Raw genomic sequence first — 25,416 nt, 5'->3', positions numbered from 1 at the left:
AAAAAGGAAAAGCGAGTGAGAGAATGAGGGAGTAGGCAAGCGGCTGCCTCTGCAGCTACCTAATGAGAATACTTTAAGTCTCCGAGGCAGCTGAAACACTGAAAAACTGGTGGGAAAATTAGGACACAACTGAATGCCTGGCTCTGTAATTACTGATTTCTTTCCATCCTGAGATCATTTTGAGAGCAACACCTCTGAGATGTGTCAGTTTCTAAAGAACACAAGAATATCCTACCTTACGTAGAGAAAATAGATTTATTTCTTCTGCCACTATCAATATGCAATTCTCATAATCGCCCTCTGTCAAACAGCATCCTTTGCAGAATTAATTATGTGCTATAAGCTCGTTAAGTGTGCATCTGTAAACTAGAGATGATTATAATATTTGCCACAGTGAAGAAAGAACCTATTTTTTCTCAGGCATATTTTAAGTGTTGCCACCATTTAGAGGTGTTAATTTTTACATATTCACATAAAAACAAACAGGTATGGTGGAGGCTGGTACGGGGCTCAGGGAGGATTAAATTCTTGACACCGACAAAAAGGATAATCTGGGCATTCTTAACTAATAGAGGTAAAATAATTTTTTCCCTTCCAGATATTTCCTGCCTGTGCAGAATCAGTTTATTTAATTATATTTAAACTCAGCGGGCCCTTGGCCCACAGAATAACTCTATGACTTTAGGAAGAATGATCTGGGAAGTGATTAATTTGGCATTAGATCACAATTCTAGGTATCTTAATATAAAGTAGATTTGTTGACCAAGGAAAGATACAATATAATTATGTATTATCATTATACCATTGTATGTAATAATGTAAAATAAATACTGTACATGATTTAATTGCACATTATAATCACACATCTTTCCCCATTTATAGTAATTAGGCCAATAGCCCCATTTACAGTAATTATTATATGTAATTGAGGGCATTTTACTAATTGCATTGAAAATGATAATCCAGAGCAATTAAAAATCCAAGGGCACTATACATAATGCAAACTACATTAAGAGAATGGTGATAATTTAAAGGAAAAAAAATTCACCCAAATAGGGAAGTTAACAGTCAGTATTTGATTCCATGCTTGGCATACAGGGTGATTTTCATAATGAGATAAATTTCCAGCAATGACTCTAACTTTTGCATTGTTTTTGTTCCAGACTGTGTATATTATTTCCCTAAATGAAAAAGTAACCTTTGATTAATCTATGATGTGATCTGAACAACTCTAGGACTGCTGAAAAATTATTCTTTTTGGCTTATGAGTGTAGTGTGTGTGTAGGTTACTAGATGAAACAGCTATCCTAAATTTCAAAACATTCCATTCATTTGCACAACCAATTTGATGCTCTTAAAGGCTTATTCATGAAGCAATTCAGAGTATTGCAAACTTTTTGTTAATTATATTTGTAATAATTTAGCTAAAGTGTTTAACTTTGTCTATCAAAACACATTTGGGTTGCGATTTTCATTACATTTGCTATTCATCTAGAATTTTAATGTGTTTAAGGACCTGAAACCCTGGCTCTTGTCCCCAGACCCCAGTGTCTTGCCCTCCCTGATTCCGCTCCCCATTTCTACCCAAAGCTCCCATGTGAAGAATATTGCAGGAGGATGACGAATATCCGTGGGACAGTGGGAATAGTTTCCAGCTTCTTTGCCTTCCCTTCTCGACATTGTCATTTAGACATTGTCCTCCGTGCATTCAAATGTCATTCCAGACCATCAGCCCACTTCAACTCAAACAGCCTCCTTTTATGCTTAGACACTTCTTAGAGTATCAGCAGACCACAAAGACTGTCTAGTGGGACTCAGCCGCTATACTGGTATTAATAATACAATACAGTGCACTTAGGGCATAGTCAATTCCCTCTGTATCCCAAATTCGTAAGAATCAACATTAAATGAAAAGGAAAAATAGAGCACCTGAACTGATTCTAACTGCTTTCTATATGTGACTACTAATTTCCTTGTAATAAATATTGTGGTTACTATTGACATCACAGCTTAGGCCCCCTATTTATAAGAAAGCTTCACTCATATTATGCTGCTGACTAAATAGTCCCTAAGAAATTAATTTGGGTTTTAAGAAGTCAGAAGATGCAAGTACTATTCCCCCTGCCCCTCACCATTTTGAAAGCTCATTTGACCTGGAAATGCTGAATCACAAAAATATAGGCAATTTTCAAGGCTCCATGGGCTGATGAACCAATTTGTGGAGCATCAGCCAGTTTCCTCTCTTTTAGCCACTTTGCTTTTTAAAACCTTCAATTGGAGGAAAAACAGGAAAAAAAGGGCAAAAAAGTATTATTTTTTTAAAAATTACTCTAAATTCTTTGTTTTTAAGAAAAACACAGTGAAATATTTAAAGATAATGGAGCTTCATTTGAGTAACAAACATGGTTTAGTGAAACAATGTATGTGTGCACACACTTGTGTGTGATGGCGGAGAAAATTAATATGATAAAGCATACGTAGCTAATGTAGTAAAATGTTAACACTTCGGGGAGAGGGGGTGAAGGGTATCAGGAATTCTTGTGCTATTCTTTCATCTTTTCCATAGACCTGAAATTATGTTAATATAAAAAAATAAACAAATGCTTGAAGGCTGGGCACAGTTGCTCATGCCTATAATCTCAACACTTTGTGAGGCCAAAGCAGGATGATCAGTTAAGGCCAAGAGTTTGAGACCAGCTTAGACAACATAGCAAGAGTCCACCTCTACAAAAAATTAAAACATTATCCAAGTGTGGTGGAGTGCACCTGTAGTTCTAGCTACTCAGGAGCTGAGGTGGGAGGATTGCTTGAATACAGGAAGTCCAGCCTGGGCAACAGAATGAGACCCTGTCTCTTAAAAAATAAAATAAAATAAAATAAAATAAAATAAAATAAAATAAAACAACACGAAAATGCTTTAAGAATGCACTCTGAAGGCAGCATGACATAACTTTATTTTCATTCTGCTTTGTGACAATCTCAGTAGGTGGTGATAGCCTGCCTGCAAGTCCTTTGCCTACTCTTGCATGGGGTTAGGGTGGTAGTAGTGCAGAGTACAGATCAGAGTTGACCCAAAGAAAAGGAGGGGTGGAGAGGCAGGGTAGGGACAAGGAGGAGAGAAGAAACAAACTTGCATTAGCATTTAAAGGAGAGAACAGACTCCCCAGGGCAGAGAGGAAGCTAAGGCAAGGCAGGGTGGAGGTGAGGTGGGGAAGCTAACAGCATTCCAGCCTCTTCTCATTTGGATATTAATAATATGCATCATGCATTTGAGTTTCAAAGTGCTGTCAATTTACCAAATAAGATGTGTTTTTTTAATTGGCAGTCATGTGGTACCCCCACATGGTAACAACTGGGGAATCTTTCAGACAAAACATGCAAAGAACACTATGGTTTGTTTTCCCTCTGAGCGTTATTTCAACAACTGTTCTCAACTACATGAGTCATCTGAAATAACAAAACTGTAGTTGTTTAATAGGAAAAAAAATTGTGGGATCATGCAGAAAATGGCAGTTTTTGGAGAGAAAAACCCAGAAATCTTCCTGGTACTGAAAGAAACCTAGATCTAACACTTGTGTTCCTTATACAGTGAAAAGTGCTAGTGGATATTATCTCGTTTTGTGTCTATAGTTGAGAAAATGCAACACATCTTAAAAGGACCTTTAGTCAATAGCCAAAAATATCTTTTTTTTTTTTTTTGAGACGGAGTTTTGCTCTTGTTACCCAGGCTGGAGTGCAATGGCGCGATCTCGGCTCACCGCAACCTCCGCCTCCTGGGCTCAGGCAATTCTCCTGCCTCAGCCTCCTGAGTAGCTGGGATTACAGGCATGCGCCACCACGCCCAGCTAGTTTTTTCGTATTTTTACTAGAGATGGGGTTTCACCATGTTGACCAGGATGGTCTCGATCAAAAATATCTTGCAATGAAGATATCACACTATCAGAATTGGAGTTTCTCTCTGTATTTGCCTAATTTTTCACTCAGTAGTATACAGGCCAGGAAAGGCACTTTCCAGCTGTACTGCTTGCTTCCCAGAAGCTTCTCCAAGCTTCTGAAGGGCTAAACCCAGTGGCCTCTTCCAAAGGTTCTTCAAAAACAGGTAGGCCATCCAGTTCTGGGCTCAGCTGACTGGATCAGGGCTCAGAGCCTGACCTCAAGGCAGCCTATAGTCAGCCAGTAGTTTCTACGGGGTGACTGACACAACAGCTTTGCTCTCTACTTCATGATGATGGCTACATCAATCAGAGCCACTCTCTGGGAGGGTTTGAATCTGAGGCAAAAAGAGGTCAGCAGTAGACTGCCCCAGAAGTAGACGGACAAAGAGAAATGATAATAAGCAGGATCCATGAATAAGCAGAAACAAGTCAGCAGAAGCCCTGAAGTGAAGGGAACATGAAAGCTGTGTTAGTTGATGCAGAGACAGAAAAAGTGAGCCGCCATAATGTCACAGCATGGAGGAGAGCAATAGGTGGCTGTTTTCTAGGAGCAGTTTCCAGAGTTGAGATGGCGGTTGAGATGGCAGGCAGCTCTAGGTGGCCTACAGAGTAAGAACCACCGTTCTACTAGCATTCAGATAGAGCTGCCACAGTCTTATGCACCAGTGAACTGTGTTCTAAAATCTGGTTTCTAAAAAAATCTTTATCTCATTTAATTCAATTTCCTTGAGCATTCTATTCTGTTTACCTAACAGCCCACTTATAGGAAACTACTGCTTAGTGACCAAGTAGAGGGTCTGATATATTTTTTCCTTATCATATAATTCCTTTACAATGTTGATTTGCAAAAATAATAGGCTCAAAGGTAAGGAGAGGGTCACCAAAATATGCATGCAGTTAACTTCTTGCAACTCGAATCAAATAAAATTCTTCATGCACTAGACAACTTTTGTAAATTTATTAGGAATGGGGTCTGAAAAGCAACTGATTCATTGAAAAGAATTATTTCATAATGAGCACAAACTATTTCAGAAAAATTACAAACAGATATCTAAAAGAATAGAGACCTTTATTATCCCTTATATTCAGCTAAAGGAGAAGTAGACAGAGTGACCATGCACTTTCTATGCCAGTTTAGAGTAAGAGGAAGATTAAGCTCACCAGAGGGTTGTGTTTGGTTTCACTGTATGCCAAGTATAAGTGATCCTAATGGATGTGGTATTCAATACAGCTTCTGGTCTTTTCCTTGTGGAAAATTTCTATGTATATTTAAGGCTCTCTCAGACTTGAAGGGTCTTACCCATCAGTGCTGATAAAATGAGCAAGAACAATCTATGAAATCTTTAGTCTGCTAGTATTTTCAGAGAATAATAAAATGTAAGAAGCACAGTATTTTGATAATCCAGTGGCGTCCACCCCATTTTTTAACTTAGGTGTTTACGGTTTTCTTCTTATTTAATTTGGTTACAAGACTCTGAAACCAAAATTGCTTTCTGCTGCAAAGCCAAATGCATCTCATTAGATTTTCCATTAAGATTAATTTATGCAAATCCAGCATTATTAACTAAATAATTGAAGTGACTTTAGTATGCAAGGAAAGAAATAATTTGGCATTGAGGTTTGGAAGAAAAATTAGGACTTGAAACATTCTTGTCTACTCAGTCCTCTATCATTTCAAAGACAGAACTAATACAATGCATTTTCCACATTTACCTCCTTGTAACTCCCCAAAGACAGGTGGTTAAGATGCCGGCCAACAGTCTTAGTCTCCTTGCCCCCAACCCTTTTGGCCTCTCTCTCCTTCCCAATCGCTCTGTACATTATAAAGAATTGGGACATTTGAGAAAATTTAAGATGCCAAAGCCTTCTCTGAACAGTCAATGAATTCAACAGCAACAGCAAAATCAAAGTCTGAGAGATTACAGACGGTTCTCTAAGGATACCTTATCTACGTAGACATTTTGCTCTATCATATCTATAATTTGATATTCAGTATTGGTCAGAGTCGGGCCATATTCCATAAGATATAATAGGCCAATAAATCTGATATATTATTTGATCTCGAAGATGGCCCCATTTGTTAAAAAACCCCACAAAGGTGAGACATTAAAATAATTTCCTTTTCTGCTGACTGACAGAAAACTCTTAGAATCCATCTTCCCTGAAGCTTTTGTGAGAGAAAAAAAAAAATTGAGTCATTTCCTCAGCATTATGTTCAATCAACTGAGGCATTTGGATTTGGAAGAAAACTACACCAACAATAATATTAAAGCTTTATTGGCCAGGTGTGGTGGCTCACGCCTGTAATCCTAGCACTTTGGGAAACCAAAGTGGGTGGATCAACTGAGGTCAGGAGTTTGAGACCAGCCTGGCCAACATGATGAAACCCTGTCTGTACTAAAAATACAAAAATTAGCCAAGCATGGTGGTGGGCACCTGTAATCTCAGCTACTCAGGAGGCTGAGACAGGAGAATTGCTTGAACCCGAGTTGGGGCAGAGGCTGCAGTGAGCTGAGATCACGCGACTTTACTCCAGTGTGGGCAAAAGAGCAAAACTCCGCCTCAAAAAACAAACAAACAAACAAAACATAAGCTTCACAAGTTGATGAGAAAAAGGCAAAACTCATAGAAAAAATATTTGTATTGCTATCAAATAATTCTAGAGAAAAAGCTTCCACTGTGCAGATATAACGTGACATCTGGTTTAAAAAATATACGTGAAGAAAATACATTTTTACATTTTTGTAAATGCTTTTAAATACTGATGATTGCAGTTCTGAGCACCTTTAAAAAATCCCTTTTTAATTAGCAATCTTTGAGACTTTCTGAGCAATGCTTCTGTTCTGTGAGCTTGATTTCACAAGGAGGAGCTGAGCTGAAACACGTTCTAGCAGCTTTAACTGGCTGGGCGCAGGTCAGTAGATCTCAAAAGAGCCAAGAAGGAACACAGCCTTACAACTGAAATTCAGGCTTACTTGTGTGCATGTGTGTATGAGGCAGCAGCACAAATAAAGTCCACTTTTTGTTTTGTTTCACTGAATTGGCTAAAGGATTTATAAAGCCAGGACCCTCATTATGATAATGCAGGTTAAATACTTTAAAAAAGCATGTGCTGTAACCCTCACAAATCAAAACCATTCTCAATACAGGAGGTAGCTTGTCAAAAACTCAGCCCTATTCTTCTTTGTCTGACCAATTGAAATTCAGAGTGGGAGTATAAATGCAACCAAGAGCTGTGCTTTTTATTCAACAGGGAGAAATAACATGAATAATGAAGACTCTTACCTATGGAGTGGGAAGTTTAACAGTAACATCTTCTGACTGTCGTTTATATATCATATTTTATCTGGAAACCTTTTATCTCAGAATCATTCATAAATTGCTGCCATGACCTGATAGGCCAAAATTGACCCCTATGTTGAGGGTATTCAAAAGCTAAGTCCAGAAGTAGCTCAAGATATTCTCAGATTACCCACAAGACAATGTATACAGTTTAAAATTTGCTCTCTTTACCCTGCTATCAATTTAGCCTGTTAACATATTTTAAATTAAGAGAGGGAGGAAAGAAGAGGCGCTACTGCAATGCTGCATATATTCTTTGAGTTACTTGAACACTTCTTATTTTATTTATTTATTTGTTGAGACAGGGTCTGGCTCTGTCACTCAGGGTGGAGTGCAGTGATGCAATCTCAGCTCACTGCAACCTCCACCTCCCAGGCCCAAGCCATTGTTCCACCTCAGCCTCCCAAGTAGCTGGGACTGCAGGCACATAGCACCACCATGCCCAGCTAATTTTTGTATTTCTTGTAGAGACGGGATTTCACTATGTTGCCCAGGCTGCTCTCAAACTCCTGAGCTCAAGCCATCTGCCTGCCTCAGCCTCCCAAAGGGCTGCGATTACAGGTACATGCCACTGTGCCTGGTCTGAACACTTAATTACTGAATATCTGCTGGAGGAAGGAACAAACAAACACTGTTCTATACAAATCAGCAAATAAAAAGCCTTTCCTACAGTAACATTTTTTCTCTATTTGCTTCAGAGAATTGTGTTACATTAAGGATGTGTGTGTGTGTGTGTGTGTGTGTGTATGTGTACGTGTGTGTGTGTGTGTGTGTGTGTATAAATTACATATACTAAAAATTTTCCAAAATATATACTAGGCATTTCTATCTGGCAATCAAGAAAGATGGCCTTTTCAGAAGTTGCCATCCCAGGCTGGTCACTATGTAGCACATGTGATGTGATGACTGGACCAGGCTGACATGACTAGAGGTTGCCATGTTTAGATTATGCTTCCTATATGCAGAATAGTAGAGGACAAAGAATCGATAGTAAAAGAGAAAAGCTTTGTCATGATAAGGTCTGTACCAGGAGCCAGACAGGAATCAGACATAGGTGAACTGGCCCAGATGGGAGCTAAACTAAACTGGGAAGCCTGCATTCCCTCCAAAGGAGGTAGCAATGATTCAGTTACACACAAACACTTCTGGCAGGAATGTGAAGGCAGTATTGCTAGAGTTGCTCATTTTTCAAGGAAAACCAGAAATCTAGACTTCGGAGCATAATCTTCCCATTTTAAAATGAGAACAACTAATTACAAAAATTGCGCGGGCAAAACAAAGTAGGTCTGTGGCTTAGATACCGCCCAAAGGGAACCTGTTTCCACTCTCCATGAGGAATGTGAGTAGTTAAAATGATTTGCTTATAACTAAAGTGGTTTGCCAATGATTACATAAATAAAAGTGTAAGATTAAGTACAATTTTATTTAGAATCTAGTCGGTGCCTGAAAATACAGAAATAACTGACTGCATTTTATCTCAATAGAAGGTCTGATGAATGCCATAATGTACACAAGAGACTCATAGGATAGTTGGTGAAAAAATGAGTCTGAAACATTTCACTTAAAGACTCTGTTCACTATCCATTAAATATTACTTTCCATGTAAAGCAAGTCATCTTACCTGTGCACTCTTGAGAATGTGCTGCTTGTCAGTGCTTGCTGTTGGATAGACTTTTGCCGTAACTATTGTTTTTCCCAAAGGCCCGCATGCTTTCTCCAGCTTCTGGTTGCAATCTCACATTTGGGACAGTAAAAATAGAAGACACTGAGGACAGAATAAGAAGTTTTCACTTATTTATTATAGACATGATTTATAATCATCTTTTAAAAAGCAGGAGACTGAGATGCAAGTTTGGATGCCAGGAACATTGAACATCATGCATGGTAGGTTTTGATTTGGAAATGCCAGGTGGTCAAACAAACACATTTATGCACATAAGCAAACATATGATAGGACAGTCTGTCTTTCCCTCAAATCCACAGCTTAGACTATCTCCCACATTTCTCTGATCTAGAATAATGAAATTAGATTGGGGAACAAGATATTTTTGCCATTCCTTTGTGCCTTTCTTTCATTCATTGGACAAATATTTATTGAGCCCCACACTGTTCTGGAAATTTCAGAATCCTGCAGTAAATAAATCAGAATGAAAGGATATCCCTGTTCTTATAGAGTCCAGTAGGGGAAACAGACAATAAACAGCCAAACAGATGTAATATATGAGATAGTGGTAAATGTTATGAAGAAAAATAAAGTAGGGAAGAGAAACTGGAAGTTTTAGAGTGGAAGGAGGTCACTGAAGTCTCACTTGATAAGGGACATTGATGGAGAGACCCAAATGAGGTAACAGGGCAAGCCATGCATGTCTAGAGGGAGAGCAAGCACAAATCATAAAAGGAAACAGCAAGAGCTGACTTTAAGGAGGCAAGAAGAGAAGCAGGGAAACCAGTTAGGAGGTGACTGTAAATACATGGGTGAAAGATGGTAAGTGACTTGGGGCAGGTGAGTGACTGATAGCAGTGAAGTGAGGAGTGGCCTGATCCTGGATATACTGTGAAGGTAGCAACAACAGGGTCTGTGGAGGAACTGAACGTGGAGTGCAATAAAAAATAAGATAAACTCAGGGATAACTTCCATCAGCTGGAAGAATGATGCTGCTATTTATTGACAAGGGTAAGACTAGAGAAGGAGCAAGTTTGAGGGAAAGGACAAGTTCAGTTTTGGATAGGTTAAGTGTGAGAGGCCTACTAGACGGCCAGCTGAAAATGTTGAGAGTCAGTTGGATATGCAAGTGGAATCAGGGAAGACAGGACTGGAGACAGAAATCTGAAAACTGTCAGTGTATAGATGATATTTAAATCATCAGATGGGATGAAATCACCTAGGCTCTAGGGAGTCCATGTAGATAGACAGATCTGAGGATTCAGCCCCCAGGACACTCTAATGTAAAAGGTCTGGCAAATAAGGAGAAATCAGCAAAGGAGTATGAAGAGGAGACTTTAGTTTTCTAAACTACAGGAAAGCAATGAGAGAACAGTGTCCCGGAAACCAAGTGAAGGAAGTGTTAGTAGGAGGAGATGGTGGTCAATTGTGTTGAATCTGCAATAGGCTGGGAAAAGACCAATGGACAGAGACTTTAAAACCAGGTGTTGTGGACACAAAAGCCTTGTCGGAAATGATTCAAGACAGCATGAAAGTCTAGGAACTGAAGGCAGCAAATACATGTGAAATGGTTGCACCGGTTTTAGTTTTAAAAAGATGGCACAGAGCTACATTAAGAGCATCATGCTATTTTAGGATGATAGAACATGTGCAGGAATGTGGGAAAACCTACAAACTCTAGAGCTAGAAAGGTCCCTGGAGACTAGTGTGTCCATCTCATTTGCTCCTTAAATGAGAATTGGGAAGCCCAGAGAGACTAAGGCACTTGTCCAAAGTTCCCTGGCTAGTTAACATTGGAGCTAAAGCTGCAATCCAGGTGGTCTGATTCCCAGTTCAGTGCTCTTCACACTGTACCGATTTATTGGCCTTCTTTCACTAAATTGGAGTTTTGTGAATTAGCAAATGAGTGTAATAAAATCAAGGACTCTGTGCTATGAAGTGTATTTTGTTCATTTACTTTGACAAGGGTAGTTCAGCTTCAATTATTTATGTAACTTGATAGTATACGCAGGAGAATGCCCTATGGTATATTTGGGAAAAGTAATGAATTTCTTCTAAATCAGCCCTCCATTTACTTCCCTGCAATTAAATCTTTGAGAAGAAGTGGGGCAAAGCTGTTGGGGTTTTGGGACAGAGGGAGAATGACGGGGTGCCACCAGAATTAGCCAGCTTTAACAGCCAGATCCCCAGATAACTGTACCATTATTCTTGCGTTGTGCTTTTGTAATTCCTGCTTCAGTGGCACACTAACACATTACCTCTAAATTTTGGTACTATGTAACCTGATGAGGTTTTAAGGAATAGTACAATGAAGAAAGATATTACATTATTATGTATTCTTCCAAAGCAAGTGTCTGACATAAGCCCATAATTTCATTTTTATACGATACCATGAAATGACTCCAGGGCTCTGTGTTACTCAGGCTCCAACAACACTTGATGCCCTTCTCACAGGGTCTGATACATTACAATAGCCAAGAAGGCTCAAATCTACTTGTAACTTATTTTTGTTCCCATTTTCTCCTTTTAACCTGACTTTGCTTCCTGCTTCCGTAAGTGTTTTCCTCTTGTGGAAATTCTTTAGAAAGTGCTGTGAGCCATCTTTAAGAATCAGAGTGCTATGGACTGAATTGTGTCCCTACTCAAATTCATATGTTGAAGCCCTAACCACTAATGTGATAGTATTTGGAGATGGGGCCTTAAGAGGGATTAGGGTTAGATGAAGTCATAAGGGCGGGGCCCTCATGGTGAGATTAATGGCTTCGTAATAAGAGGAAGAGAGACTGCTCTCTCCGTCCTATGAAGACACAGCAAGGTGTCCCTTCTCAAGCTGAGAAGAAAGACATTACCAGGAACCGAATCTGCTAGCACTTTCATCTTGGACCTCCCATCCCCAACACAAATAAATGTCTTCTGTTTAAGCCACTCAGTCTATGGTATTTTGTTACTGCAGTCTGAGCAAACTAAGACAGCAAGTTTCCTAAACTACAGCTTGGTTGCTAAGACAATCCATTTATTGATTCTGTAACACTTCTTTCCAGGTGGACCTCCTCCCAAATCTCCTTGAAAAAGCAGCACGTAAGGATATTACAGGTGCTGCTGCTGCCCCTGCTGCCACTGCTGCCTTTGCCAGATGGTGAACTTGTATAAGACTCTATGCTAACATGAAATTTACTTCTAAAAATTAAAAAAAATTCTAAATATAGTCTGCAGATTAACCTAGACAATAATTCATCCAAACCAGTCATTTCACTTAAAGGAACTAATTCCTAAAGTCTCCAAAGTCTGGGAATTCTGTTTTGTAAACATGTTTACAAGTACAGCCACGTTGTTCTAAATGGAAATGACTGTAGTATTTAATACTGTGATTGTCCTTTCTTGCAACTGGATTTATGCTTCATAATGATTATCTTCTAGACACAGAAATAGCATTTCTGTAACTCAAAATTGTTACTGGAGGCATTTAGTAGAATCTTGCTTTAAAAATATAATGATTTTTCATCTTTATTCTCCCCCCTTCAAAAGGTTTCACTGCTCCTGATGTTTAACGTTATGCAAAGACGTGTTTCTGCCAATGAATATCGCCTTATGGTTATGCTTCTGCAAATAGCCTGCTGTGAGCTGATAAAGGGATTAATGCAGCCAAAATTCTTAATCTGTGAAATTACAAATTAAATTCTCATATTAAAAATACCACCCTGAGGTATTTTTTGTGGTTTTAATTCCCCTCTGGTGTTCTGCATACATTGTGCTTGTTAATGACGGGGACGAGGCTGTCTCCCTTGGCAGTCTGCTGCCGAGTGATAATGTGTAGGCATTTACTCACTGATAGAAACTGGATTTAACCACTGGCTGATAAACTAAGTGGCAAGTGGGTAATAAGTCCATATTAACAGAAAAGTACTACTACAGAATTCAGAATTCATAGACCATCAAAATCCTAGCTTAAACTCAATCATCAAGTCAGATGGGATTGAGATGTCACCAAGGAGAAATGATATCAAGTTACAAGTTACACTAAACGGAAAAACAAACCATATGTTTGAGTGTGATGAGCCATAAACTAGTGGGCCTATTTGTGTCATTTTTTTTTTCAGTATAGAAAGATGTGTCACCAATTCATTATTTTCCCATAGGGATTTCGTTTTTAATTTTAAAAAAATTTAGGATAGGTATTGTAACAGTTAGTAGACTTTAGAAAGGAAGTGCGGCAGAGTATTGAGTAAATATGGGCTGGGAATATGTGAAGTGTTAATGAGGATTTGCTAAGCATAAGGGGAGTAGTAGATTAATATATCTATAGTCTCTTTAGGGTTAAACAAAGTAATGAGAAATAAATGTGGGATATCAAAAAAAGATTTAGGATAGAAATATCCAAGAGGAATTGCACTTAGAACTTAGTTCTAAAATAAAGGGTTATTGCCATCCAATATTACGATGGGTGAAAAAAGTCTAAAATCTAAGAGAAGGAAGAAATAATCGTTATGTCTACCATAAGTGATATATACCAAGGATTAATAAACACATTATAAATATTAATGCATATATGCAATATGTTAATCTTTAAGGCAATCTGAAAAGAGTATAGAAGAAATATCTCTAATTGTTCTTCGGAAAGAACATATCACCATTGAACAAAAATATTCTGACAGCAATAGTTTTTGTGAAATTTCACAAGAATTCTGTTTCACACTTTGGAATAAATCTGAGATCCTCCCAGCCATAAATCTTCCCTCAAATATTTAAGATGTAATTTTAAAAGGCTGTACAAATATGAAGACTTTTATAAAAACAAAACCAAACCCACGCAGGAATGTATTTTGTTTTAAAAGATTCAGAGAAGAGCTGTTTGTATGAATACCAAGAGCATTAGCAGTTAAAATGAATTACATGTCTTCAGTCTGTACATGTCAATTCAGTGCATTAGCCAACTGCCAACTCTGTTCCTCAGCTCGCTGCATAGCAGCCCTTTTTAACGTTATTGTTACAACCAAGATGGTCTCTGAGAACCAAACAGAAATGAATCATTTTCTCCTCTGTGTACTGCAGCCAGTTAAAAAGTACTGCATGCATAAAGCACTAAATATGTAAATCATATTTTCCTTTTCCTTTATGACTGCTCAGATCATTTTTTTGGACACACACATAATCAAATACAAAGATGCACAGCTGCAGACTGCAGAGTAGAGATAGCAAAAAAGGAATCCATTTTCTTCCTCTGTCTGGTAAGCTAGCAAATGAATGGCAGGATTCCACTAAATACATATACACATGGCCCCCCTTCTGCTCTCTCTCTCTAAACACACACACACACACACACACACACACACACACACCCCTGCAATAATATACCAACACACATTATCTTATGTTTGTGCACACACAAATATGTGAATCTCTGTATACATATTACATACAGATGCTAAAATAAAATGATGACTGCTTGGAATGGATGTTGTAGATTTGTCATACTCACTATCGGTGAGTTCCCATAGCCGTGGGGGCAGGTCACTAAAATACTCATGGCTCAAGGCAGCCTGTGCCGATAGCCTGTTCTTTGGGGAACACTGTAGGAGCTTAGAGGCCAGATCCTCTGCATGGTTCACATAGCTGAGCCTAAAAACATGAGCAAAAGGAGAAGTCAGATCAAACAAGAAAATCCACTAAAGCTTACCTAATTTTTCTGGATTTCAATTTATTCCTAGCTAGAAAAACAAATGACCTGCTAAAAATAAACAGAAGCAAAATTCATGTTGGTTCTTAGAGTATTTGTTACTTCAAACTTACTTTTACACTAGATACCACAGTGCAATTGATTTAAAATACTTCTACTTAGGTAAAGAATTGATACTTTCAGAAAAGATAAAACTAGGTCCAGAGGTAGAAAATTTCAGAAGACAACGTATCAAAAAGTTGCTAGAATTTGTTCATAGGACCTGTGTACTACACACACATCTGGATATATTTATAGAAAATTAATAACAAATACCTAGGAGAATTAAAATTAAGCTGTTATTAAACTCTCCAGTTACTAAAGTTTCTTTTCCTCTAAGAATTTACATTTTCTGGCATTGAATATAACATTATTGAAACAGTACCCTGTCAAATATCAACTATCATAATATTAATACACAGGTTAGCAAAGGGGATGTGTTTAGATGATATGTGCTGAATCGATTCAAGATGACCTTTAAAACAACAGTAGATAGAAAATATGTGTCACAAGATTACAGAAAAAAAAAGCCTAACAATAAAGTGTTTTATGTGGTATAAGCTTTCAAATGGGCAGCAGCACTTCTCAGTCCAGCCCAGCCTTGCTTTTCATAGAACCTCTATTTCTCTACTCAGAGCAATCAAGACTGCATAATTAATATAATAATGATAATAAAAGTATTCCAAATAATGGCTACCACTTGTGGATAGTTGAACATGTGTCAGGCACTTTCATAGGCACTGTTAGCACTAGTATTTATTATAGTCTGAGAACGTAACAGTTGCTATTTTGTAGTGGTAGAAGCCAAGCAGGAGTCAGAGATGGCACTGGATTACTTGGGTAGCAGGTTGAGAGAAAATTCTAATCCATCCAGAACACATTGATTTGAAAGTGGTTTGCATATGCCATGCTCTCTTTCTCTCACAGGTTATTTTAAAAGCATTTCCCAACGGATTATCCAGTTTCTGCTACCCACTGCAATATGTACAGTGACTCTCAGAGGCAGCCAGAAGTGGGTGAGGGAGAGCTGCACCGTCCAGTAGGTATTTCTTTAAAAATCCTTGAAGCTACTAAACACACAATTAGCCAAAAAACACGTTCCCTCAATGACCAACAATATTCTCCTTCACCTCCTCAAGCAGTTCTTCAGTATTTATTTCAAATTCTTAGGGATGGAGGTAGTCAGGAGTGAGTAAGAGGAGGTAATGAATTTGGGTAGCAAAAGGAAAAGCAAAGAAAAATATTACCACAAAGATCCAAACTAAGAGACTCTCTTTAATCTTCTTATATGAAGGATTCACAAATGGGTTCAATGTTTGGCTGCTGTAATGACTGTTCACGAAAAATGGATCAATGGATTGGTTTTAACTGTCTCTCATTGGAAGAGAGAAATCTGTCCACAGAGAAAGAAAGCATTCTCAAAATTCTTCAGTTATTTTTCCCCCTTTAAGAGGGCCCAGACCATCCATATTATTCCTTCCTCTTCCTAAGACTTTATCACACATACAACTTTTCATTCATATTTTTAAAAAATCAAATGCCAAGTTTGAGATAGACTTCATGGTTAAAAGTTGTATTTACACTGATGTACAGTTTATAGTTAATTACAGTGAACAGTGTGTTCATATCAATTTTATATAGTTTTGATAGAACAATGAGATTAGGACTAGATCTGAGTTTCAGGCTTAATACTGTTACTATTTTTCTATATTCAAACAAATAACTTTTATTAAAAGAAAAAAGGAATATTATTATTAATCACCCAAACTGTATGTGGTTACACTGCATGTAAATACAAGAAGAGAAAGGTGATTGCAATACTTGGTGTACAAGTACTTAACTCATAAGTCAAGAGTGTAAAATACAGGAAATACAAAGCAACACATACTATTTTTGATCTTGGTTTTCCCATCTATTGAAAAATAGTCATGAACCACATTATATCTACAGTCCCTCCAGTTCCAAAAAGCCATGAATCGCATCTGAAGCATGGTTTCACTATCTTGAAGAATCATAAACACTTGTAGTTGTATCCTGTTTCTGCAGTAAATTGTTGACTATATTTAAATATAATGTTTATGCCACATATATGGAATTCATCAATATAAGACAATCCCATTCCCCCCCAAATTGACTACACTTTGTCAATAATCAAATTTTTGTTTGTGACATTCAGTTAATATAGAAATATTTAATTGTTATATACAATTTAGTTTTATTCTAAGTCTCCACATGCATTTTCAACATCAGAGCCTTTGTCACTACTAGAACTTTTTTTGGGGGTATACCTAAGTTGTTAAGACATGATACTTTCGGAAATCATATATAACATGTTAATTCAAAGTTTTATCTGAAGTCATAAGTGTACCTTATCAGATTGTTAGAATGGTGGTGGTGGTTCTCAATCTCCCATTGTGATGGTAGATTTCTTTCAATCTCCCATTGTGATGGTAGATTTCTTTCAATCTTTCCTTGTAATTCCATCAATTATTGTTTTATAGTACTAGGCTGAGTAATTAAATGCATAGCAGTCTAGCACTATTAACTCTTCTTGGTAAATTCAGTCTTTAATCCTATGTCATGACGCTCTTTAATAAAGCTTTCTAGGCTAAAGTTCATTTTATTTTCACATTAACACAATATAATAACCTCAGCTTCTTTTGTTTAGTATTTGCCTGTCATATCTTTTGTTACCTGCTTGCTTTTAGTGTTTCATACACGTAATATCAGGGTGTCGCTTTCATAAATATTTAGCTGGGTTTAATGTTTATCCAATTAAATAATCCCTGTCTCTCATGGAGAAAGTTTAGTCCATTTACATTTTGTGATTATTGATATATTTAGAATTACTGCTACCAAATTAATTTTGCATCCTATTTTGTTTTCCTTTACCTTTTTTCTCTTTTCCTGTCTTCTTTTGGATTAGTTTATTTTAGATGGAACTATTTTAGGAATATTACTTCTAGAAGTTATGCATTCTATTTCCATTAATTAGTAATTTCTCTTAATTTTTCTTCTTCCTTTTTGCATTCATTATCAATTTAGGTGTTCAAGCTTTCACAAGTTTTTGAAAGCTGGTGAACACTGACATATTATTTCTCTCACAAAACTGGAAACACACAATCCAGACAGTGTAAGTACATGGTTGAACTGATATCTATATATATATATCACCCTTTTATTGATTGTATAATAAAACAGATTATTAAGTATGCAAATATTAAGTTATACAGTTCAAAAGACATAAAAAATATTACATGTCTGCTCAATTCACTACTACAAGTTAACTTCTCTTTTCGCAAGAGGGGTTGGAAAGAGATGGACAAAAATCACATTTCAAACAAAAACAGCTGGTAAACAACTTCCAATAGATATGGAAAAAAATTATAAGATTTAAAAAATTTGTATTACTAACAATTATTTCATCTACAATCATAAGGTATGTCTACCTTAAAAAATGTTTACTAAAGAACATATGTCCTGAACAAGACAAACACATTTTGCTAAAAATACTTAATAGCTCTCCCGTTCTTCCTTCAGATTCTCTCTTTTAAGTTGCATCCCAAATGCAGACACTAAATTAACTTTAAGACTTTTTTGGTCTGGAGACATTAAAGATATGTGCTTCTGTGCAATGTGGACTTTACATGAACTTTTCAACCAGAGGTTTATTATTTTCAAAATGGAGGTTTTCATAAGAGCACAAAATGAGATTTATAAAAAGACATTAAGAAATAGTCATTCGATTTGGATGAAAGCCAACAAAATCAATGGCTACACAAATCTGATGTACATTGTTTTAAATGTGACAACTATAAACATATAGTAGCAGGCAAACAGCCATATAGGCCCCACTATTAATGTTCGAAATGACTGAAGGAATAAATCACAGAAGGCTTAGACTGTTGTTCACAGTTCTCGGTTTTTAATTCTGAATGACATTAAAAACATACAAGTATTGTGCTGGATATTTTGGCACCCAATATCTCTTATATATTTCTTATATATTGATAATATATATTGATAATATAATTGATATTATTAATTATAATTATTATAATTATATTATAATTATAATATAATAATTGATATTATTAATTATAATTATTAATTATATATATCTATATACAATTGATAATATATATTGATAATATATATATTGAAATATTTCCCAATATTTCTTATATATTGATAAGATTCAAGAATGTGAATAGACTTCAAGACATAACTCAATACTGCATGATTTCAGGAAAGGTTAACTCATACTAATGATAAACATGCTTTAAGGGCTGAACAACAAGCTTCTCCTTTCTTCTTCTTCTTCTTCTTCCTCTTTTTTTTTTGAGACAGAGTTTCACTCTGTTGCCCAGGCTGGAGGGTAGTGGCATGATCTTGGCTCACTGCAACCTCTGCCTCCTGGGTTCAAGCGATTCTCATCCCTCAGCCTGAGAGTAGCTGAGAGTACAGGCATATGCCATTATGCCTGGCTAATTTTTGTATTTGTAGTAGAGGCAGGGTTTCACCATGTTGGCCAGGCTGGTCTCGAACTCCTCATCTCAAGTGATCTGCCTGCCTCAGCCTCAGAAGGTGCTGGGATTATAGTCGTGAGTCATTGCGCTTGCCAAATAAGCATCCTTTGCTGAGTGTCCAAACAAGCTGATCATAATCCAAACACAGAGGTTTCAATTTTGTCAAGCTTGAGGCCTGGTAAGAGTGCTCATCAGTACTTTTGGGGAAGCTTCATTAGACTTATCATTCACGAAGCCTACATGCTGGCTAATATGTTTGATAAACTGGGTCCTGTCTTAAGTTCCATTTCCAAGGCAACAGCATCAGGTAACCTGGTTTTATTTACTGTAAGAGTTGTTTCTCTGACTGCTGGTGTCTTACAAGTGCAGCTGTATTGTAGGACAATACTGCTCCAAAGAGAAAAACTGCTTGCTTCAAAACATTTCCATTTCACTTTTTTCTTATGAACTTTACTGCATCTTCATATTTCATTCCACTTTCAATTAATGTTTGGGCAACGAACACTAGAGCTCTCCCAAAACTGGCAACATTGATGACAGTAATATTTAATACAACTAGCCTCTCCAAGAAAGTTCATTTTATAAAACATAACCAGTCATCAACAGGCTGGATAGATGGCAGAGTACCATTATTCAGAACCTGGATTCCTCCTTTCTCACAAGTGCAATGTTGTAAGTTGCTTCACATATTCTCACTATTGGGTAAGACCATATTTTTAAAGTTCCTTTAAAATTCATTTAAGGTCATACCGACTGGAATGTCCTGTGTGTGACTTCATATGACCTGACCAATTCATTTCAGTAATGTTAGTTAAAAAACACTCAATAGGATTATTTAAAAATTAAAACATTATTTTGAATAAAGAATACAGAAATGATGTAAAAAGTGATGTAAAAATAACTGAAGTCTACTTCAATATACTACACTTCAAATCTTCAGTGCTTTGAGTATGAAGATGGGAGTAACAGGACGTGAAATGAATCTCCTGAAAAGCAAGACCTATTCTTTAATCCAGTAATGAAGCAACAGAAAGGAAGTTCCGCTAGGTTTACCCATCTAGGTCAGAACTCTTGTAAAATGCTTTCCTGATTTTAATTTGATCCTCCTGTGTCCTAGTTAACCCCTCTCATGGAACTGCGTGGTGGAACAGTAATGACTTTCTATAGTTCACCTGCCTGCACAGAAGTCATGCTGTATGCCTGGTAATAATCTCCACTGCCCTTTAGAAACTTTGCAAATGCATAACCAAGAACATTACAGAACTGCCCAACCTGTAGCTGTCAGTGACCTCTCTTGGGGTAGGTTGGCTTAGTGTATTTTACCATCAAGGATATCAAAATAAATTTCCATACTTTGTATCTTCACCCTCAGTTCTCCAAGTGATGCCTCCTTAACTTTTTAATATTTAACTCTAATTATTTAACTTAATATTTGGAGTTCAATTTTATTTTTACTCTTGTGTACAAGAATAATGGAATACTTTTATTCTAATGACACAGTCCCATCTATCATGTTATTATTGCCTAATATTTTATTTCTATTTTCTATGCTTTTTAAGGACACATATTAGACATTGTTATTATTAATGTTATTATTATTTACCCATGTTTACTAATTTATTTAATCACTTTTCTTCTCATGTTTTAGACATTCCTTCCCAGATTACTTTTTTTGCACCAGAAATACAAAAGACAGCAGTTATTTCAATGAGCATCATTTGGTGGTAAATTCTGTTTTGTTTTCATACAGGATAATAGGTTGGCTGGGTATATATTTAATAGTTCTATATGCAGGCTCAAGACATTTTCCCTTAACTCTCTGGAGAGATTATTCCATAGGCTTCTGTGGTTTCTGCCTCTTAGGGTTTCTCTGCCTCTTGAGGGTTCTGCAATTGCAATGTTAGGTCTTCTTTTTATTTAACCTGCTTGGTACTCATTGTGTTTCCTGAATTTGAAGTTTCATGTTCATCAATTCAAGAAAAGAATCCCAGGCATTACCCCTCAAATATTATCTTTCCACAATTCTATCTCTTCTCTCATTTTGTAATTTGGATGCAATGCAATCTCATTAAATTTTCCACGTCTTTACTCTTTCATGTTTTCCATCTGTTGGTCCCTCTGTTCTCCATTCTGGGCGATTACTTCAGAGCCATCTTTCAGTTCAATGAATTCTCTAATCAGTTGCATCTAATATGCTATTTCCCCTGTTCATTTTGTTTTTGTAAGGTCTTTTCAATTCTATGACAAATTTGCCTATTCAATTTTGATGGTGTCTTAAGTTTTTAATGTGATCTTTTATTTCTTTACAACATTTTAAACATAGATCATCTTATAACTCCCAATATCTAAAATGCTGGGTGAGAAGTGAGTTCAATTTTGTTGCTTTTGCTACTGATCCTCACTTGCAATAACATTTTTCCTCACTTGCTTTACAATTTTGGATTGTGAGCTCATGGTTGTCTAATGTTAATCTATGGGACACCTGAGGGGACTTGACTAAGAATGTGTTTCTCCATAAGAATTTTATTTTACTTCTGTCAAAAGGCCTGGGGCCCTCCCAATAAATGAGAACTTCAAGTTCTTTCCGTTGGCTTCCAAGAACATGCAAGTTGTGTAAATTTAAACCTAAATCTGTAGAAATTATCAGATCAGACTTTTTCATCTCCATCTAGAGTAAAGGCTGGTACCAACAGTTGTCCCTGCAGCCTTTCTTTGTTGGAAGCAGTTATTCCTGAGTCCATTACTAGGGCTGAATTACATTACTAAAGCCCATTAATGTGCTTTGAGGGTCCCCACTCTATGTGGAGAATCTCAATTCCTATACCCTACCTTTCTCAGGCCTAAATCCTTGTTTTCTGATTCCCCAAGAGGCTTCATGTTTCTATTTTAGAGAACAACTTCAGGGCAGCTACGACTTTAGCACTTGATTATCCTTCTGGTTTCCTGTCTTTCTTCATTCTTGATTTTTCTGGATATTTTACTTATTTTCTTCTTGATTCAGCTGTGTATTTGAAATAATGTGCTTGGTGTATTTTATCCAGCATTCTAGGTGATTTTTAGTAGTAGGAGTAGTAAATATTTTTTCACTGTAGGCATGTATTTATAATCCCTGAAATTTAATTAGTTACTATAAAGTCATCTACATCTATAATTTTTAAGTCTTTCTCCCTGGCACAAAACAATCACCTACACTTATAATTTCTAGGTCTTTCTCGCTGGTATTCTTTCCCTGCCCCATCTCTCTCTTTTAAAACTAGCTCTGTTAGGTCACTTCTATTTAGTCTCAAAAACTAGTTATCTGAATTTGATTCAGGCTGACACTTTTTTCACCACATAACGTTTAAATGAATCTCAAATGCATTATCCTAAGTGAAGAGGCAAGAGGCTTCTTATAGATATATAATTTCATTTATACAACATTCTGGAAAAGCCAAAATTACATAAACAGAAAACTGATCAGTATTTGACACAGGCTGGAGGAAAGGTGAGAGAGGTTAGCAAAAGGGAACTCGACAATCTTTTTGGATGGTTCTACATTTTGTTCAAGAAGGATGAACATTGGGACATGTGAGAGGGCCAGGTCAGGGGGACTACAATAAAAATTCAGAAGATGGAGCCATTTAGAGAGATGGAACACTGCTGATTTTTCACAAAGAATATTCAGGCATTAAGGATGGAGAGTTACCCCACTCTGAGCGGCTGAAATTAGAACTTCCTTGTCTTGAGGGGATTCCCAATGATGCCTTAAGGGATGTTCCAGCCTCCCAGAGATGCTTCTGCCACTGGTGAGGCCCTCCTATCAATTTCAGCATTCTATTCCAGGTCACTGAATGAGAATCTGCCTCAGGCTGATGGACCTGTGCCCATCAGGTTGGTGGGAGTGTACTCAGTGAGACTCTGCGTTCACAAGAGGTCAGAAAAATCTGGAAGGGTATGTGGGACAAGAGTCTGTTATGTTCATTCCACATTCTTTTTAAAAGGATGTTTGTTGTTCATGGAAACTCTTTTTAAAAAACTAAGGCATTTTAAAATTATAAACCTGGATGATGAGACATAAACAGTCCCTACTGAATTCAGAGTATGTGTGGTATAAGAATCTAACATTGTGATTAACTATAAAACAAGTATTTTTAATACAGTTGAAAATAACAGTACGCTGCTCTTCACATATATACTGCACTTTAGGTTCTGGTGAAGAACATGCAGAATTGTTGCATAGGTACATACATGGCAATGTGGTTTGCTGCCTTCCTCCCCATCACCTATATCTGGCATTACTCACCATGTTATCCCTCCCTAACTCCCTATGTCCCATTGTCCCTCCCCAAGTCCCCCCTGACAGACCTCAGTGTGTGATTCTCCCCTCCCTGTGTCCATGTGTTCTCATTGTTCAACACCCACCTATGAATGAGAACATGCGGTGTTTGATTTTCTGTTCTTGTGTCAGTCTGCTGAGAATGATGGTTTCCAGGTTTATTCATGTTCCTACAAAGGACACAAACTCATCATTTTTGATGGCTGCATAGTATTCCATGGATTTTCCCTGTCCAGTCTATAACTGATGGGCATTTGGGCTGGTTCCAAGTCTTTGCTATAGTAAACAGTGCTGCAATGAACATATGTGTGAATATGTCTTTATAATAGAACAATCTATAATCCTTTGGATATACACCCAGTAATGGGATTGCTAGGTCAAATGGAATTTCTATTTCTAGGTCCTTGAGGAATCACCACACTGTCTTCCACAATGGTTGAACTAATTTACACTCTCACCAACAATGTAAAAGTGTTCCTATTTCTCCACATCCTCTACAGCATCTGTTGTCTCCAGATTATTTAACGATAGCCATTCTAACTGGTGTGAGATGGTATCTCAATGTAGTTTTGATTTGTATTTCTCTAATGACAAGTGATGATGAGCATTTTTTCATATGTTTGTTGGCCTCATATATGTCTTCTTTTGAAAACTGTTCCTATCCTTGGCCCACTTTTGAATGAGGTTGTTTTTTTCTTGTAAATCTGTTTCAGTTCTTTGTAGATTCTGGATATAAGTCCTTTGTCAGAGAGGTGGATTGCAAAAATTTTTTCCCATTCTGTTGGTTGCCAGTTCACTCTAATGATTGTTTCTTTTGCTGTACAGAAGCTCTGGAGTTAATTGGGTCCCATTTGTCTATTTTGGCTTTTGTTGCCGATGCTTTTCATGTTTTAGTCATGAAGTCCTTGCATATGCCTATGCCTATGTCCTGAATGGTTTTTCCTAGGTTTTCTTCTAGGGTTTTTATGGTGTTAGATCATATGTTTAAGTTTTTAATCCATCTGGAGTTAATTTTAGTGTAAGGTGTCAGGAACAGGTCCAGTTTCTACTTTCTGCACATTGCTAGCCAGTTTTCCCAACACCATTTATTAAACAGGGAATCCTTTCCCCATTGCTTGTTTTTGTCAGGTTGGTCAAAGATCAGATGGTTGTAGATGTCTGGTGTCACCTCTGAGGCCTCTGTTCTGTTCCATTGGTCTACATCTCTGTTTTGGTACCAATACCATGCTGTTTTGATTACTGTAGCCTAGTAGTATAGTTTGAAGTCAGGTTGCATGATGCCTCCAGCTCTGTTCTTCTTGCTTAGAATTGACTTTGCTATGTGGGCTCTCTTTTGGCTCCGTGTGAAGTTTAAGGCGTTTTTTCCAGTTCTGTGAAGAAGGTCATTGGTAGTTTGACGGGGATAGCACTGAATCTATAAATTACTTTGGGCAGTATGGCCATTTTCATGCTACTGATTCTTCCTAACCATGAACATGGAATATTTCTCCATCTGTTTGTGTCCTCTCTTATTTTGTTGAGCAGTGGTTTGTAGTTCTCCTCGAAGAGGTCCTTTACATCCTTTGCTAGTTGTATTCCTCAATATTTTATTCTCTTTGTAGCAATTGTGAATGACAGTTCATTCTTGATTTGGCTCTCTTTAAGTCTGTTATTGGTGTACAGGAATGCTTGCGATTTTTGCACATTGATTTTGTATCCTGAGACTTTGCTGAAGTTGCTTATCAGTTTCAGATTTTAGGTTGAGACAATGGGGTTGATTTGGCTATTGAAACTTGTGTATGTTTCACAAACTTCTCATCTTGTGTTTTTCAACTCCATCAATTCAATTATATTCTTCTCTAAGCTGTTTATTCTCATTAGCATTTTGTCATTTTTTTTCAAGGTTCTTAGTTTCTTTGCATTGTGTTAGAACATGCTCT

The 25,416-nt window shown here is 37.1% G+C and overlaps 1 protein-coding gene across 6 annotated transcripts in view; it reads right to left on the bottom strand.

The window, feature by feature from the left end:
- CDK14 (cyclin dependent kinase 14) overlaps window positions 1–25,416 on the bottom strand; it is a 689,971-nt gene that overhangs the window by 78,429 nt on the left and 586,126 nt on the right. For all 6 annotated transcript variants that reach the window (XM_074379395.1, XM_074379396.1, XM_010345161.3 and 3 more), the window contains 2 exons: window positions 14,417–14,556; window positions 8,899–9,042 (listed from right to left, as the gene is read on the bottom strand). In XM_074379395.1, coding sequence (XP_074235496.1) covers window positions 8,927–9,042; window positions 14,417–14,556 — 256 coding nt within the window. In that variant the 3' untranslated portion in view covers window positions 8,899–8,926. The remainder of the gene's footprint in view (window positions 1–8,898; window positions 9,043–14,416; window positions 14,557–25,416) is intronic.

This window comes from Saimiri boliviensis, chromosome 10, assembly GCF_048565385.1.
Source record: "Saimiri boliviensis isolate mSaiBol1 chromosome 10, mSaiBol1.pri, whole genome shotgun sequence".
Lineage (NCBI taxonomy): Eukaryota > Metazoa > Chordata > Mammalia > Primates > Cebidae > Saimiri > Saimiri boliviensis.
Note: the sequence above shows the minus strand (reverse complement) of the source record. Positions and strands in the feature narration are given on the sequence as shown.